Source organism: Eumetopias jubatus, unplaced genomic scaffold (genome assembly GCF_037043125.1).
Source record: "Eumetopias jubatus isolate StellerSeaLion01/CBP00866 unplaced genomic scaffold, mEumJub1_p1.0 scaffold_3, whole genome shotgun sequence".
Lineage (NCBI taxonomy): Eukaryota > Metazoa > Chordata > Mammalia > Carnivora > Otariidae > Eumetopias > Eumetopias jubatus.
Window position 1 is genome coordinate 69,305,108 of NW_028274809.1, and position 18,905 is coordinate 69,324,012.

Genomic DNA, 18,905 nt, shown 5'->3' on the forward strand with positions numbered 1-18,905 from the left:
GTCAAATGGCCACCAAATCACCTTTGACAGAACCATTTGGACTGCATTTACCCAATAGTCATGATGCCCGTTGGAGTTTCAGCAAGAAAGTAAAAGTTGAGAGTACATTGCTAGAATAATCTGAGCGCGTTGTATGGTTCTTCAGAATGGGAGATATGCACCTATTTAAGAGAGGTCATAAGAATTTTACCAAAAGAGAAATTCCATTGTCAATCTGGATAATCTGAGAAATGGACAAATCCCACCCTGATAAAATGTCTTTCCTAGGCCACAAAATTGATATTTTCATATAAGTTTCCAAAATAGAATGCTGTCAAATAAGTCTAATCAAACAAATAGTAAGGTCAACTAAGTTGTTTATGACATTATAGTTTATATCTGAGTACAACTAAACAAATCTGAATATTTTAATTTTTCTCTTTAAAAAATAAAATGCACATCAAATGGGTTTTAAACTAAATCAAACACAGCCTAAAGGTAATGTATTTTTTTTAATTGCAAATCAAACATACCATTTTAAACTAGTTTATCTTCTTTGTAATACAGAGAAAATTTTATTCCCAAGCACCCTGAACTGGTCATAATAGGGCAGCTACTAGTAAATTTGGCATTTTTGTGGAGAGTGGAAAAGGGCATCCTTTCCTCCCTTCCATTGTCAAACTTATTATTTTAAATCTGTCAAAGCAATGTCCTGGACAAGGAAGAAAAACAAAGTAATTCTGTGAAATAAGAGAGGTTTCTCTTTCTTATAAATGTATTTTGTATTAAGGGAGATCATTTCAAGTTTGTTTTCCTTCTTGTTTAAAGGACAAGAATATCTTCATCAGTCTACAGATAATGATATAGTATATTACAATATTGAAACAGGAGAATCATATACCATTTTGAGTAATGCCACCATGGTACGTATCCAGCAACATCTTCTTCCTCAAAACTTTGCCATCTCTTCACTGATCAAGGACCAGAGTCCAAACACTCAGCACTTGATCTGGACCTGATCTGCCTTCTTGGCTCCATCTCCCACTAAATTCTCAAATTCTCTCTTCTAGTCACATTAGACAACTGCCCTTGCCTCCTCTCAATCGCCTAGCATCTTTCTTTCTCTGTGGAAAAAGTGTAGCAAGAAACAAGAGTCAAGAACTCAGTCCTTACAAGAGGCAAACTGAGGCTCCGGGTTCTGTCAACTCCCTAGTTATGGAAAGTTACATAAGTTTCCTCACTACGCCAGCCATAGCGTGCCTCATTTTCTCTCTCTAAAGAGTAGGAAGAATAATCCCTCTCTGAGTTACCGTAAGAGGTAAGTGATGTAACATTTGAATGTGGTAGGACGGCGCCTAACACAGAATACACGCTCAATAAACAAGAGCTATGAAATGCAGGTGCATGCTGTTCTATCTCCCAGGCTCTCAATCCTCCTGCTTTCTCCACTCTCAAAAGCCGGCTAATGTTTTAAATCAAGCTCAGATGATACTCTCCTCCTCTGTGCAATCAATGATCCTCTCATTTGGATTTAAACACTTCTTTTCTTAATGCTTTTGCAATGCTGTATTTATATCTCTTTAATAGAACTTTCTAACTTGCAATACATTACTTATTTTCAAGTTTAACATGTTACGCTTCTAGAAATCACAGAGTATGTCCTATTTCTCACATCTTCCTCCCATAGTGTTTAATAAATTTCTTTGTATACAGTAAGTACCATGTAAACATTTTTAAAAATTGCATCGAAAGCATATGTATGTAGGAGTATATCAGTTATATGATACCCTTTTAGAACTGCACATTTACATGGCTCTGGGTATTTTTTTTCTGTATTCTAATCAACTTCTTTGTAATTTCAGAAAAGTGTGAATGCTTCAAATTATGGCTTATCACCTGATCGGCAATTTGCATATCTAGAAAGTGATTATTCAAAGGTATAGACTATTTAATCTGGGTATATCTGTCTATATCTCTTACTAATCCACAGTTTGGCTTATAAAAGTAAGAGGAAGCAAGAGTACATCTTTATATCTAAATATTCAAGAAGTTAATGTGGGTTCTCGATGAGCCCCCCAAAACATAACTGAAACATACACAAATAATTCAGAATTTGGTGTACTTGGCTGGTTATCACCCAGTAGTAGAGACTACTTTCCTTTGGGGGGGGGGGGCTGCATTTTGAGACACTGATATTTATCGGAAATGGGAGAACTATACTTGTATTTCTAAAGCTATTTGACTTCATAAGCCATTAGTTAATTCTCACACATTTTAACCTTGTGAAAGTTTATTATTATTGAAAATGGGAAAATCAAGGTGTAGCTTATTTTACTTACTTGTTCAAGTAAGATAATATACAGGCAGTGGTAGACCAGGGTTTAAATCTATGTGTTCAGAAGCCTGGAGTGGGAATATCCCACCAAACCGTAACCATTTACCCTTACTTAATTTCCCGTTCCTGATTGAAGTTGTAGAGGGAAGTTAATTATCTTATTTTTTCTACTTATACAACTTGAAGATAATTATTTTTTTGCAAGAAGGCAAAAGAATTTATTATCAAATTAAACTTCTAGTAATTACTTTTAGATAGACAACGTTTTAACTGTCATTTTTCATATGCTATGTGACATGTAAAACTCTCTTAATATACAGAATGAATAGTTAATCTTTCCTCTCCCCAGCTGTTCTGTCTGCTGATTATTTTCCAATGGACCAGGTCCTGGTCACTAGCAATCTTTAGGAAGACATGTTTCAGCCAGTTGGAGTTTCTTTGCCAAGAGTTTGAAAACTCTTTTAAGAAACAAAATCCAAAATAATACTTGTATAATTCACTAACCACCGAACAAATATACTTAATGAGAAAAAGAGCAGTTGTGTTTTTTTTTTCAGGAGGAATTATAAACTACATAGTTTCTATTTATTTTTCAATTTCTATTATTTTCAAAAAGTATCATATTTGAGCAAGGCAAACATTTTGTAACAAAACTCTGTGTTGAATGAAATTCTTTACCTAATTTTAGAGGGTATCATTGTAATGAACACAGGTGTAGGGTAATCCTTACAGCCACAGAGATCATAGTGGTTTCACTTCAATCAAGGTAAAGCATAAAGGGAAAATTCTTAGGAGAGAGTGTGTCAAAGAAAAGCTTTTTATATTAAGAAATGTCTTCGGATATGCTTTTTATGGAGTGAGGGTTGAATCACTGCTGAGATTAGTTCTGGAACTTAGACAAACAGCACAAAAGTCCACAGTAAAACTCTTTAAATGAAGACTCTTTTGGAATTGAAACATATCCTTCCTAGTGCCTTGTGAAAATTGTCCCTTTATAATTCCGAATCTTGAGTTGAATGATTTGTGATTATACATTATTAGCATAAGCTTTTTAAGAATTGTAATTTGTTTCCGTCTCCCTTCTTTCTGACAGCTTTGGAGATACTCCTACACGGCAACATATCACATCTACAACCTCAATAATGGGTAAGATGTCATGATTTCATGTCTATTTATTCATACTACTTACGTCTATTATAGTTTCTCAATCCAAATTCTGATTTGAAGTTAAGACTACATTATCTCGTTACTGATCCTAGTTTCTTACTTCTTTACAGTGTATGTGTACCCATAAACTTAAGAAATTTAAGGAAATCCTGTTATGGAATATTTACCTCTTTTTATTTGACTAATATTTTGTGTTTTTACACACAATGCAGTTTTATTTTCCCTACTTTAGAACACCAAATTATAAACATACCATTTGTGAAAGTAAACATATGCACTAAAAGTACAAACACAGACATGGGAATGCTACTTTCAGGAGAGTAGCTACCTCATTGGAAGGAAGCAGAAGGGAAGGAGATGCAATATTAGTTGTACCTGAACACACACTCCATTAATTATTTTAAAATTAATTGTTTTTAAAATTGCAAAATGTAAATATTTCTTAAATTTAGGTTATAGATAAATTGTCATCTGTTATATTATTTTCTTTATTTATTTGTAATGTTTAACTGTTCAAAATATTTGCAATTAAAAAAAAAAAGAGTGAGTAGGTAGGCAAATGACCTAGTGAAAGAATTCCTGGCAGAAGGAATAACATGTAAAGGCCCAACGGGAAGGGAGAACATGGAGTGTTCCAGAAACTCAAAGTAGGTCAGTTGAGTTAAAATTGGAGAAGGGCATGCTGACTAGTGAGAGGTGGTGTAAGGTTGGGAAGGAGCTAGGGCCAGGAAGCAGGGGCCAAATAATAATGAGGAAGCCATTAAGAAGAGTTTAAATGTCATTCTGATGACAATAGGGAGTCACCGAAAGGTTTTAAATTGGAAATGACATGATCAGATTTACACTTTAGAAAAATCTCTCTAAGTATGGACAATGAATTGGTTTAGTTACTCATCTTAATGTCATATCCTATTGCTGTTATGTAAAAGGGAAAAATAATTATATGGCTTGAAGAGGTATTGAAAAATTTTATGGTCTATTTCCTCTTTTGTCCAGCAAGAGCACAAAAATTCAAAAAAAAATCTACTTATTTTAAATGTTCAGAAAAGAATAACTCTGATCTTAAACTGTCAAATTAAAAAATAGGAACTGCTACATAAAGTAGAATCTGAACTCATCTAATGTACTCTGAGTTTTTCTCTTGTCTATATCCATATCATCACCAAATTCAAAAAGTATTTATTGAACACCTACTATGTGAAAAGCATATATGGGAGAGGTACACATGAACTCAAGGCACTAACCCTACTCTCAAGAAAACTTGAAACTAGTGAAATAAAAACCTTACTCTTTCAGCGCAATTTCTTAGGCTTTAAACATTTCCTTATTTTTCTTAGTCATTTTGAAATTCTCCGCGTTCTATCTATGTTGAGGTTCAACAAATTAAACAGCATTCCAAAAGAAGTTGACAATACTAATATTTTAATTATGACTTATATAAGTTTATGTACCAGAATCATTTTAAATATCTAGCTTTTGTGCAGTGAATTTAGTCATACCACTGCTTACTTTCTTTCTTTCTTTCTTCCTTCCTTTCTTTCTTTCCCTTCTTTCTTTCTTTTCTGCACAACTATCTAATTTTCCAGATTTTTTTTTTGTTGGTCAGGTAAATATAGCATAATTTAGGAAGTGAGTGATGACAAATATGTTGAGATTCAAGGCAAGACCACATACCACTAATTCCAAGTTTTCTATGTGCCTCTGAAGAGTCTATAAAAATCTACCACAGAGCAAGTAAAGAGGCTTCTGGTTTCAAGCATGGGAAAGAGTACTGAGGAGATGACAGCCTTTGTAAGCAGCCTCCTCCACTTTCTCTCATAGTGTTAGTTATTTAGAAAACAGAAAATGGCAGCTGCAGTGACTTGCCAGTCATGAAGAGACTGTGTGCTGAGATTTTCAGCTTGGCGCTGTCTGCATGCTTGCATAGACGATTCCACAGCATATCGAAACCTAAGACAGTGTTACAATGTCAAAGGTAGCATGAACGCTGGCTTGACAGAGAACTGTAACCAGGTGAAGAATGTGTTTGTTTCTGGATCATTCCTTTGCCTGTGCCCTCTTGTCTTTTAATATATTCTGGCCCTTCCCGGAGCCTGCTGCTCATAAACTGCCCTCTGGCAGGCGAGATTCTCATTGCAGCTCCAATAGTCTCTCTTTTCCAGGGGCATTACTCTTTCCCCAGTCAAAACAGACCTGCCCATGTTCCCTCATGGTTTGCTGGGCCTCAGGCTGCATGACCAAAGAAGTCACATCAAAGTAATGTGGGTTACAAGACTTCACAGATGTCCAAACTTTAAAAGAATGAGAAAAGTAGAAATGTCAGGCATATGTTAGATCCAGGCTGAAGTTAGTTTTCGGAAGGGGAAGGCCAAAGGGTCTTTCTTCAGGCTCACCAATTTATACACTGGAGGCAGTTCTGGTTTTGTGTCTCTACAAAAGCATTCTTAACAAAAACCACTGATGCAATCTTTAAGAAGATCATAGTCAAAACTTAAGCATGGCATCCTATGACTCTTTAGCACTTATAAAAATCTGAACACATTCTTGCTGTAGAACCACAAAGGCTCCACAGTGCAAGTTAGTCAATTGAGTATTTGCGGGGTGACTCTAGGCATCAAAGTGAGATTTTGGCCCAATAAGATATTTGAAATTTCCCCATGGGTGGAGAACTTTGCAAGCTTAAGGCATACTGCCCAGTGTATGATCTGTTTTTCAGTTTAGCTTGAGATCAGATGTTCCTTTCCTTTTCTGATTTCAAGTCAGATCCCTGGGGAGATTGTCAAATGGCATCTTATTTTCAAAAATTTGAAATGCATATGCATTCACAGAGATGGGGGTTGTAAATGAGAATGTGGAAGAGTACATATTAAACTTCAGCACAATTATAGCATTTGAGAGCTGGAAGGCACTTCATCGACCATCTCAGCCTGATGTGTATAAATCTTACAGTCCTGAGGGCTAAGAGACTTGGGTTTGGTTAGGGGTCTGCCAAGAACCAGCAATGTGATTTTAAAAAGTCGTATCTCTTTAACCTCACGTTTCTTTTTTACAAAACGAGGGGATTCCATTAGATAATTTTTAGAGATGGTCCCACTTTCACAGCCTGAAAATCTTTAATAAATCTTTAATTCACCTCACTATAAAGGTCAGAAAACTGAGACGCAGAGAAGTTAAGTGACTTAAGTAACTAGTAAAGAACCCTAACTACTACTCAATGTGTCTAGTGCCATTGTTACCGCATTCTTTCTGTTAGGTTTGAAGAAGCAGAGGATGATTCTTCATTGTTGTTGTTTACTTTTTTCTGTTTACAAAGATTTTTTTTCATTGAACAGCAAGGTTTATTATTATTTTTTCTTTCTTTTTTTTCCTTCTAGAGAGTTTATAAGAAGAAATGAGCTTCCTCGTCCAATTCAGTATTTATGCTGGTCGCCTGTTGGGAGTAAATTAGTAAGTGTTTAAATTATAGAAGTGTTTAATCATTTAAATAAAAGAGGAGCCATTTGATTTTGGCCTTTGTTAAATTTCCCTGCCTGAAAGGAAAAAAAAAATTCATGACTATTTTAGTGGTTAAAAACGGGAAGAGTTTTGATAAATTGAAACTCATCTGAGAATTCCGCAAAATCTCAAGCTCATGGATAGACTTCTTTAAATATCGCAGTCAAAAACTTTATCCTCATACTCAGCCAGAATGCTTTGTGCCAGAAAGCTGAGGAAAAATATGGTTTTCACAAGTTTCCCAGACTAGCTTCAGACAACATGAAATTTTGTCCAAGCTCTTATTTAAGGACTCTAAATAAAGATTAGATCTGGCTAGCTATTAATATTCAAAGATTTATTTGACTTTCTGTTAATATACACAATTATTTATTTGGGTAATAAAACAACAAATACAATAGTAGACTTTATGCTTTATTTGATACAGACTTTAAAAATCCTAATTGATGTTAATGTGAGTTGGTTGGTTTTTTGACCTATTAAAACGATACTTTAGTTGTGAGTCTTTTTTGCATCTGGATTACCACTCATTTTGCAGGTATTAGGTAAATAGTTAATACAAATTTACAGACTTCATTGTATTCCTTATGGAATTCTCCTCATTAACTTACCACCACGTCTAGGCATATGTCTATCAAAACAATGTCTATTTGAAACAAAGACCAGAAGACCCACCTTTTCAAATAACATATAATGGAAAAGAAAATAAAATATTCAATGGAATCCCAGACTGGGTGTATGAAGGTAAGCTGTATTCTTTTTCTACTGTTGCTGTTTTAGGCTTTTAATTGAAAATAATTGCATATATTTAGTAAAATGGAGATGAGTGGTATGTTACTGAGATGAATGGTGGCATTTCTGAAAGCTGTTATCAGATTAGGAACAGGGTGTGCCTGTTCTGAAAGAGCAAAATCTAGTAATCGGCCTGGGAGAGTTTATTTTCACAAGCATTATAAAGTGGTAGTAATAATTTATATTTCAAGTAGTATATGGTCCTTAGATGCTATGTTAGTACATTTCCTCAGGTTTCTTTTTTCTTGAGAAATAAGCCTTCTTCCAAAACGAAACAGCAGTCTACATAATTTTGCAGGGAAATACTCCTAGTTTTTGATGCTTTCGTGAATTGCGTCCTCTTTCTAGGTCATGTAGGATCCAGGACTCACCTGGACGTTAAAAGGTCTTGTAGTCTTTGCCTTTATTAAAAAATAATATAACTGAACTGTTTTTTTTTTTAATATTCCTAAGAAAAAATCAACTTCCAACATTTCACTCTATAGTATAATTACAGTTCCCCTTGTTTGGGCTACTTTAGATGACTATAAAAACCAGAAGCTGCCCCAAAGGGAAAAATTATTTATTGTTGAAATGTTTAATTAATTTACTTAAATAATTACATTTCTGATTTAATATCAATTCCTAAGAAGACTGGTTGATGTTTGATATGAGGTATAAGGTTAAACTATTTCTTTAAACTCAGATTGTCTTTTTGAACAACCAAATTTTGGCATGTCACATCCACATTAAATAAATTATTTCAGTCAATAAATGGCCATACAACGTATTTTGAAGCATTTACAATGATCTTAAAAGTAAGTATAATTGTAATTAATATGCTTGTATTTATCTTTCAGAGGAAATGCTTGCTACAAAATATGCTCTCTGGTGGTCTCCTAATGGAAAATTTTTGGCATATGCAGAATTTAATGATACAGAGATACCAGTTATTGCATATTCCTATTATGGTGATGAACAATATCCTAGAACAATAAATATTCCATACCCAAAGGTATGTTGAGTACTTTTAGCAGATGCTTCCGTTTCTCCTGTGTCAAAATGAGCAACCAATACCATGAATAGAGGTGGGATCAACAAGTTTGGAGAGCTTCTTATCCTTGTGCATTGTAAGGCAAACATTGTACTGTGCTCTATTATTTATGTGGACATCTGTTGCTTTGGACATCTGGTTGTGCTGGATGAAGTAGTCTTTGCAAAATCCATCGCAGAATCTTTGAAAAACATATGGTCTAGATTATGGAGGAAAAACAAGCTTAACTTAATTTTAATTTTTCATATTTCATGCTCCAAATTCAGGGTAAAGTTCTGTTTTGCAATTCCCTCTTGAATTCTCATGTAAATGCAAACTAGAATGGAAAATACAAATGTTGAACTTGATGTTCCCGTCAGGTAGAAGCAGGCATGAGTTATGATCTTTTCCGGACATACAAGGTAGGTTAAGTTTGTAAGCCTAGTTTCTTCCTTGAGGAAATTAGACATGGAGTGAGCCCAAAGTTTCTTGTATAACCATTCTAGAATTCTCAGTGTACACACTTTTCATTCAGTCCCATGTCTGAAGAGAGGGCTTCCGTGTCTGTAGTGGGAGAATAGCAAGATCACAGTGGAGAAGCACCAGATCCCGATCTGATTTAGATAAAAATCTGAAAATGGAGCAAATCATAAATCCTCCTCTCTCACAAGGAGTGGAAATGATTTTAGAAAATGGTTCTTTGTTCTTTATTCACTACACTGTTTACTTTCCAAAGAGAGCACTGTTAGGGATAGATCCAGGGGGTCCCTATATGTGACAAAGATGGACAGATGTGCATACACACAAGTGGCTTTCGATGCAAGTCCAAGTGGTTGTGGTAAGAGAAATAGAAATAGCAGAGAGTCTAAAATTTATGTTAGAAGTCATATGAGAAAAGGCAGTGGATAGGAGAAGCATGTTTAGGGAGGAGACCCTTCAATGGCTGGGTATAAAGTCTGAAAGCTGGAGATATTTGGAAGCAAGAGGTGTGGTACTTGGGGCCCAAGATGTGAAAGAACTTGGGTCTTTGGGAGGGTGTAAGGGAGCAAGAAGAGAGGAGGAACCCATAACTGAGGACTAACTGATACTGGCTGAGAAGTTGGGACCCAAATTTCCATGTTTTCTTGAAGACCGAAGTTGCTGAAACATCTGACATCAGACCGAGAGGTGAGACAACTAGAAAGAAGCCAAAAGTCCCAGCTAAACCTCATAGGGAAACAGGTCAGAGGAGGGCCTGGACAGGTCTTTAGATAAATCCAAACAGCATGGAGTCATTTAAGGCTGTGAACTTAAACTTTGTGGACTGAAATTGTTTAACAATTATAAGACTCTCTTTTTCTGTGTTAAAATAACAGGAACTCTAAGAAGCTGTCTGGGTGTGAACTACACTGTCATGTAAATTTAGGGTGTATAATAGCACAGAAAGTACAAAACAAGAAAAGTGCAAATTCCATGGGCACTTTATTTGGAGGTGACATTTCCCTAATTTGGGGGGGGGATGATAGCAGTAGTAATGTAACCAACTAGGAGATTGAGTGATGATTGTCCTAGACCAAATTATAGGGTACAAAGCAAAAAGTCTCTTTCATTATTTATTCTTTACACTCTCCTCCCCTCTACACTCCCTCTAGCACATGGAGAAATGATTCTTATACTTATCATCATAATAATAATAATAGGAAATACCCATTTTGAAAGTCAGAAAAGAGAATATCAATTATAGAACTGCATTTTCATATCCAAAATATTTTTTTCCCTATGAATCAAAGCTCCCTCATTAATCACTTAAAATATGTGTTTTTCACTCTGGTTGACACAATACTTGTAATTGCTCTGCAAGTAAAATTGAAATGAGATTCCTGGTCATGTTATAATTAGAATGTTTTCAATAGTAATATACTTAATATCATTACCTTATAAAAATATGCCTGAATTCCTAAAGTGTCTTTAATGTGTTGATGATCATTAGAATTTTATGAGCTTATATATCTCCAATTTTTTGACAGGCTGGAGCTAAGAATCCGGTTGTTCGGTTATTTATTATCGATACCACTTCTCCTGAGCATGTAGGTCCCAGAGAAGTACCAGTACCAGCAATGATAGCATCAAGGTATAGTAAGCTCAGCTGCTTCCTACCTTCCACTGAATTTTAACACTGAAATTTCTCTCCTTTTTTTCAAAGATTTTAATTATTTATTTGACACAGAGAGAGAGGAGAGAGAGCACAAGCAGGGGGAGCTGCAGAGGAGGACGGAGAAGCAGGCTCCCTGCTGAGCAGAGGGCCCCACATGGTGCTCAATCCCAAGACCCTGGGATCATGACCTGAGTCGAAGGCAGACATTTAACAGACTGAGCCACCCAGGCGCCCCTAACACTGAAATTTCTTAATTGGGATTTACACTTCCTTTCTAGTGAATTTATGATGTGTATACTCTAAGCAAAAATAAATAAATAAAATTGACATGCAAACCCAAATACATAACCAAATTAAAAAATCACAAATACATTTCTTAAAAAATCGATTTTTAAAATAGTAGCCTCTTTTGTACATATAAAGATGATCATAGTGATCAGTCTGAGTGATAATTCCCTCAGGTGTGTGAAGGTAAACCTGGGGTCAGTAGGCAAATAATAAAATTCCTATGTGTTCTCCGCATGGTTTCTCTCAACTCTGGTCTACTTTCTCTCCAACCCAGGGTTTATACATCATGCTCGATCACATATGTATGACAAACAAGAGAAGATAAGCCAACCCTCTCCAAATATTAGCATTTTTTTTTTTTTTACTAGGATGAAGTCTATCCACAGTTATCTGGTTGTCCAATTTCTGTTTGGGGTTAACTATAGGTAAACAGGGACATGAAGCAGTCTCACTTCTCCAGCATGGTGCCCTATGTAGATACTGGCTGATTAGCCCTGATAATAGCAAGCCTCCAGCCCTCCATCAGCCCTCTGTGGTATTCTGGTTGAAGCAGATAAAGCTAAGAGGTCCCCTACGCCCTGCATGGTGGGCCTCCTTACCACTTCCCAAACCCAGCAGGCCACTGCTTGGCTTCTCTCCTGCTGCCCCATAAAGGGAAGTCAGCCAGGGCCAAGCAATTGATCACTACCAGGGAAAAGAACCACAGCAGAGGCCTCTGCTGGGCCCTGCCAAGGTGAATCCACTCGTGGATAATTTAAAATGGCTTTATTTTTTTTGGATGATCCATTACTCCCCCAACCCCAATCTAGTGGATGAAAACTTGACTAAATACATCTTTTATTTTTTTCTTTTGAAGTGTCATTCTCCTGAGGAGGTAAATGGAATGATAGAAAGGGTACTGTAGGAGGAGTCAAGAGGCTTGTTGGGGCTTCTGTAAAATACTAACAGTTTAAGAGTAAGAGCTAACCTTTTCTCGGCACTTACCATGGAGCAGACAGAATTCTCAAGAACCTTAAGCACTCTCAACAAATTTTGTAGCAAGCTTTAAATTTGGTAATATTATTATTCCCATTTTATATAGAAACGGAGGCACAGATATGTTAAGTAAGTAGCCTTAAATAGGACAACTAGTAGGAGGTAAAACCAGAATCTGAGCCAGAGACCCTTCCAGTTTTGGGATTGCTTTTACATCAATGTCCAAAATTCTGTGGTTTATTTACATCGATGTTCTCTCTCTGCAGCTTCATCCTCAGAGCCAAGTAATAATTGCTGCCATTCATTGACACCAACTACGTGCCAAGCATCATTTGAGTTACTTAGTATACATCATCTCTGATTATTATAGTAAGCCTGAATTTCAACCCCTAATCATGGTCACCGTTAAAACTCGGCTTCCAACACAAACCTGCCTGGAGAGAAAGATGGGCATTTAGCACACTTGGCTCTCTCTCAGCTAGTTAAAAATTGAAAACTTGAGTTTACCTGTGAAAAATCACCAGTTTAATGCTTTTTCCCTCTAGATTGACCAATAGCTTTGGCCTCATGTCTTAAAATGTTTCTTAAGATGTACAAATCCAAAATGAGGAGAAAACTCAAGCATAAAATAATCCAATTAGATGAATGAGTTCTCTTATAGATATTTGTTAAAAGTCAGCAAGTATGGGGTGCCTCGGTGGTTCAGTCAGTTATACATCTGACTCGATTTTGGCTCAGGTCATGATCTCGGGGTCTTGATATGGAGCCCCACATCGAGCTCTGCACTGGGCGTGGAGCCTGCTTAAGATTCTCTCCCTTCTTCTCCCTCTAACTCTTCCCCTGCCCCGGGCTCACTTGCACTCTCTCTCTCTTAAAAATAAATAAATAAATAAATAAATAAATAAATAATAAAATAAAATTCAGCAGGTACATTTAAGCCTTCTTTCTCTGTAGGGAAGGGAAAGTTTACCTTCCTTATCTATGGAATAAATATCTCATAATAATAAAATACATCCTTTAGAAAACAGAACTTAAATTATTTGATGTGATACTGGTTTATGGTTGTGACTCTGTTTTGCTTTATTTGCAGTGATTATTATTTCAGTTGGCTCACATGGGTTACTGATGAACGAATATGTTTGCAGTGGCTAAAAAGAATCCAGAACGTTTCAGTTCTGTCTATATGTGATTTTAGGGAAGGCTGGCAGACATGGGATTGTCCAAAGGTAGGTTATATTAAAACCACAGAGGTATATGCCTGAAGATGAAAGTACATGAGGGGAGATTTACCTGTAGCTAACATTTTGTATTATAAGGCCAGAATTACCACATTCAACTCTTGATTGCTTTGCAAAAAAAAACCCTCTTTCTTCACAGTTCTTTATTTTTATTAAATAAGTAAGATACCCTTGTTTTCTTAAATGACTTCAGCACCGGTACTGCGTAGAGAAAAAGACTAACTGAAACAATGTAACATTGGAAAAATAAGGCATCTGGTTTTGAGTTAGGATGGAAATCTATCCTTTTGAGATGCTACGGATGGCAGTCAAAAAAACCAAAATAAGGAGGATGAAAAGATAAGATGGTTCTATCATGGAAATAAATGTGTTTTATTAAAAAAAAACCGAGAAAATGTAAACGGTGCTATATTCTATTCAGTGTCAAAATTGAAAAATAAAAATTTCAAAGGAAACGGATATTATCAAAAGAAAGCCAAATATTCCCATTTTAAAATTAACAGTAGATAATCAAGAATATGACATGAAATATCAGATCAAATTATCCTGCTCTCTTGTTACCTTGAGAGTACCCTATACTGTGTTAATTTTAGGGAGAAAAAAACTTGAAAATTAGGCACAGATTTATTGTTGAGTTTTAATTGTTTCTATTGTTCAAATCCAAACATAATCTGTTTAATTAATGAGTTAGACAAGTACTTTAGCAATCTAAAAGCTTTAAAATGAGCCTGTTCAGAAGTACTCATATTAGAGACTAAGAAATACAAAATGTTTTCTTTAAATAGGAAATTTGATGGATACATTTCATAAGACTTCTAATTATGAAGACATGTTTCATTAAACCAAATATAGAATAAACCTATTTTATAAAGTAAAAAAAAAAAACACAGAACAATCAAAGTAAATCACTAAATTCCATCTCAAAATTAGGACACTATGTTTTGCAAGAAAAGAGTCATATGAATCTATTTGGAAATATATCAGGACTATAATAGTCAACATTACTCAGGCTAAAAATATTTCTTAAATCACTACTCTCTAAGAAGCTTGACTAATTTTGATGGAATATGCTAGAAGCTTATTTTTATCTTATTTATATTTTGATATACAAAACAGAAAGATTTTGGCTTTAATGCAGTAGCATGGGAGGGGAGAAAAGAATAAACTTGATTGTGGCAGTTAATTAGAAACCATTCATGTGATAAATCAGCTTTGGAGGAATATATCTTGACTGTTTTTATTGAATCTAGGTATGAGGAATTATTGCTTTAATTTTATTAGTTTAAAACTATAAGATCGGTCATTTAAACACAATTTTTAGTTCTCAAAAAAAAGGAATTTAAAAACAGCAATTGCTTTGGAATCTGAAATTCTAATTTATCAAAATCAGGGACAACTTTAATCCAAACTGACAGAATATATAAGATGCTTATTCAAGGAGATGTGGAATTTATTGGAATATAAGCTTTAGTTTAATGGCCCAAAACCATTATTAAATTTAAAATACCAGGTTTAATTAAACTTGGGATTTCAAAACAACCCCAGTTTCAAAATAATTTGATAAGTACATGGAACACATTTTCAGATTTAAGAACAACAAAGCGTTGAGTAACAAAGCTGTGCCTAAGATTTATTATTACCTTGCTTTTTATGACAGTACCCTCACTCATGGTTCTCTTTCTTCTTCACTGACTGTTCTTTTTGTTTCCAGCTCTTCTTTTTCTGTTCTCTAGAAATCTTATCATTCTCCAAATTAATGTATTTGCAAGATAGGCTAACTGCTATAACAACAATAAAACCCTTCCAGTAATTCAGTGGGTTAAGACAATAGAAATGTTTTGCACATTCATGTAACTACCTACTAATGAGTCCAGGTGAGTGGGGAATGGTGAGGGGTGGGAGATGGGGTGCTTAGGTTGATGGCATTTCTGCTGTCTTATCTAGTGACTTCCAATGCTAGTCCAAAGTCATTCAAACCTGACCACCAACATCCAGCTGGGGGATGGAAAAGGGAATGGAGGATCATGCTCAAGAGGTTTTTTTTTTATAGGTTAGGCCTAGAAGTGGAATGAGTCACTTCTGCTCACACATCATTGGTTAGAACTTATCACATGACCACATCCTAATCGGGAAGGAAGCTTGGGAAATGGAGCCTGACTATAGTCCAAGCAAAAAGACATCAGCAAAAGATTGCTGATAATCTTATAGTCTTTGCCACAACTCTCAACTTACTCTTTAGGTGATTTTCATCTATACCAGAGGTTTCGGTTACCATTTGCCCCTCAAATTTATTCTGAGGATTTGAACTTTTAAGTTATCTCTGGCTACATCTTCTCTGGTCCGCCCTTAATATCAATACCTAGATGTAGGCTTTTATCACTTTTTTTCCCAAACATTACAATAGCCTTCCAGTTGATCTCTCTGCTTCCTTCTATCTTACTCACTTCTAATCCATTCTCTGCATCATGTTTGCAATTATATTTTCCAAATTGTGATTCTGAAATCCTTCAAAGGATTTACCCAGAGGGGGAGTCCAAACTTCCGAGGGTGGCATTCGAGTTTCTCCAGGATCTTTCTGATACCCTTGCATCTTTCCTCATCTTCAACTCTTTTCAATAGTCAGTCACCCTCCCCTCAGCCATATTGAACCACACCTGTAGTCTACTAAGCTGGCCTGGTCTCTGTGCTGTTCATTTCACCTAAAATGTTCTTTCTCTAATTGTTTGTCTAGGAAAGCTTATTCATCCTTTCAGCCTTACTAAATTTTGTTCAATAAGTGATTGGTTGCCTTATGCAAAAATAGGCACCAAAATAAGATCCAGTGCACATTTTAAGATTCCTACCTACTTAATAAGATGAAGAAAAGAAAAAAATTAACCTAAAGTCCACTGTGAAATGCCTTTTTAAACTACATGACACCAAGTGCTTAGGGGTTGTGCTAGGCTTCTGTAGATGTAATAATTCCAGGCACCGCCTCATGGAAAATTAAACCAAGATTCTTAAATGTTTGCAGTAAGAGCCAGTTCTTAGATTACTCATGTGTATGCCATAGGGCTGGTGTATAAGATTGTGCATATGGTCACTTTAAACTCAAGTGTGAAGTTACTCAATTACAATAGTACAGTTTGAGTAGATAGCTTAACTGGTTCAAATGCCCAGGTCATATCTAGAAAAAACTGTTCTCCTAATAGTATGCTTGGTGTGATCTTTCTTTCTTTTAGACCCAGGAGCATATAGAAGAAAGCAGAACTGGATGGGCTGGTGGAGTATGATTTTGCTATCTTTTCCTTCTATTTTAATGTCACTTCACAGATTCTCAGCTATCAAAGGACCTATTTTAAATGTATCCAAACTGACACTACTTGTTTCATAGAAAAAATAACAAGGTAAAAAAAAAAAAATACCACACACAAAGGTAGTGATCCTTTCAGCAAACTTGTGCCAGACAATTTTAATGTCTATATATTTAAAATTCTGTTGAGAACAAATCATATTCCTCATGTCCCAACCTTAGCTTTTTAATCGAGTTTCTGATATTCATAGTTAACATTCTTATTAAGCAAATAAAATAAAGATTATTTTTCAAAAGGGATCACAATTCCTGATCAGCTTAAAATAATAATTATTAGCCATTTGAAGCCAGAAGAACCAAATACACTGGTATTCTTAGTCATTTAAAGACAACCTACCTCTTAATAAATTTTATATAGACTGAAATGAATAAATGAGTTATATATTTTTCCAGTCTTTAAGTGGTATCAAATAGGAAAATGTGTGTTTTGTTATGGTTTTTGATCACTTATATGTAGAATTTTTGGGATAGGTTTATACAGTAATTTGTGAGAATTTTTAGTGTAAAAAGATCATGTTTTATAAAATTATCAGTTGTGTCTAATGTCCCATGAAGAATACACAATAGGACAGAGGATAAGTGAATGTAGTGTGGATGCTGCCACTTATTACAAGCGTATTGAATTCAACTAGTATTTGGATTTAAACACACACACACACACACACACACACACACACACACAGTTTCTCTGAGTGGCACATGCAAAGAAAAAGGAAACTCTTTAGTACCTGGTTTAACACACTAACCCGTGATACAAGGACAATAAAGAATTCAGAGTCAACTGTAAGATGATAACTCATAAAAATTCAAAGTTTAGATGGGTAGAAAGAAGGTAAATGACAAAGTAAAAATCATCAGATATTAAAAACTCTTTTTTGTACACGTTTCTGGATTTAGCGATGTTAGCTTACATATATTTACTCTTTCAGTCAAAGATATTTCAGTTTTATTCATTAACTTGAGAATAGTTATTACTTTATTAATTATATACATTAAGTGTAAGTTACATTCTAAAATAGCAAGGTAACAAAGATAGGTTGTGTAATTGAGAAAAAAAAATGGCCAAGTCCTATTTGAGTTCACTCTTTGCCACTGTACTAAATAACGCAAGAAAAATCAGGAGTATTTGGTGAAAGGACAGGATTTTCTAAATTTTTGAAATGTTGGTCAATCCTAAGCTCATCTTCCAAAAAGGTAATTCCTAGATCATTATTTGAAAACTTGAGGAAAGGGGAAGTTAATCTGTGAGTTCACTCCCATTATAAAATTTCCAGTAAAGAATGAAGGCAAAGAAGAATACTTGAAGACTTCCTTTGGTTGTATTCTCCATTATGATAACATAGTGGGAGTTACTACAGAATGATGTGAATGATATGATTTTACAGATAGATAAACAATGATACCAACAGTCTTCTCAAAGACATGATTTTAGGAATCCACACACTTTTATTCTGAAAATGCTACCAGCATTCAAAATACACCGAAATATTTTAAAATGCATCTTTTGAAATCTCTTATTTATAAGCATCTTAGAGTCATTTGTACCTTATCAATTTTTACAATCTGTATAGCACCAGCCTTGTAACCTCAACAAACATGAGCTGGATGAATGGATCAATTAATTAATTTAATTGCCTTCTAAAGCCATAGAACATTGTTTTAAATACCCTCAGTGGAAGCACATGCATATCTTTTTTTTTTTTTAAAGATTTTATTTATTTGAGAGAAAGAATGAGAGAGAGAGAGCACATGAGAGGGGAGAGGGTCAGAGGGAGAAGCAGACTCCCTGCCGAGCAGGGAGCCCGATGCGGGACTCGATCCCGGGACTCCAGGATCATGACCTGAGCCGAAGGCAGTCGCTTAACCAACTGAGCCACCCAGGCGCCCACATGCATATCCTTTGAGGGAAGATGAGATCCCTACATGAAATCAAAAATTATTTTTAAAAAAATCATGCCAAAATAAATCTAGTGAACAAAGCGTTATTTATCTTCAACATATGATTTTGTGCTACGTCATTTTAATGTCTATAGCTTTGGAATTCTATTGGGAAAAATTATTTTTTCATGTACTCATCTCGATCTCTTAAAATGTACCCAATAGTCAGTAAATTTTCTAAATACCGGAAGAGGTATCAT

At 35.3% G+C, this 18,905-nt stretch overlaps 1 protein-coding gene and 1 long non-coding RNA gene across 3 annotated transcripts in view; one reads left to right on the forward strand and one right to left on the reverse strand.

Moving 5' to 3' along the window:
- The window catches only part of LOC148164704 (uncharacterized), a 172,069-nt gene that overhangs the window by 34,904 nt on the left and 118,260 nt on the right, over positions 1–18,905 (reverse strand). The gene's annotated exons all lie outside the window — the stretch shown is intronic.
- The window catches only part of FAP (fibroblast activation protein alpha), an 86,503-nt gene that overhangs the window by 31,160 nt on the left and 36,438 nt on the right, over positions 1–18,905 (forward strand). For both annotated transcript variants that reach the window (XM_088021652.1, XM_028113118.1), the window contains 9 exons: positions 808–902; positions 1,842–1,916; positions 3,408–3,460; positions 6,856–6,928; positions 7,600–7,720; positions 8,608–8,762; positions 10,787–10,890; positions 13,268–13,403; positions 16,637–16,681. In XM_088021652.1, the coding sequence (XP_087877778.1) occupies positions 808–902; positions 1,842–1,916; positions 3,408–3,460; positions 6,856–6,928; positions 7,600–7,720; positions 8,608–8,762; positions 10,787–10,890; positions 13,268–13,403; positions 16,637–16,681 (857 nt within the window). The remainder of the gene's footprint in view (positions 1–807; positions 903–1,841; positions 1,917–3,407; positions 3,461–6,855; positions 6,929–7,599; positions 7,721–8,607; positions 8,763–10,786; positions 10,891–13,267; positions 13,404–16,636; positions 16,682–18,905) is intronic.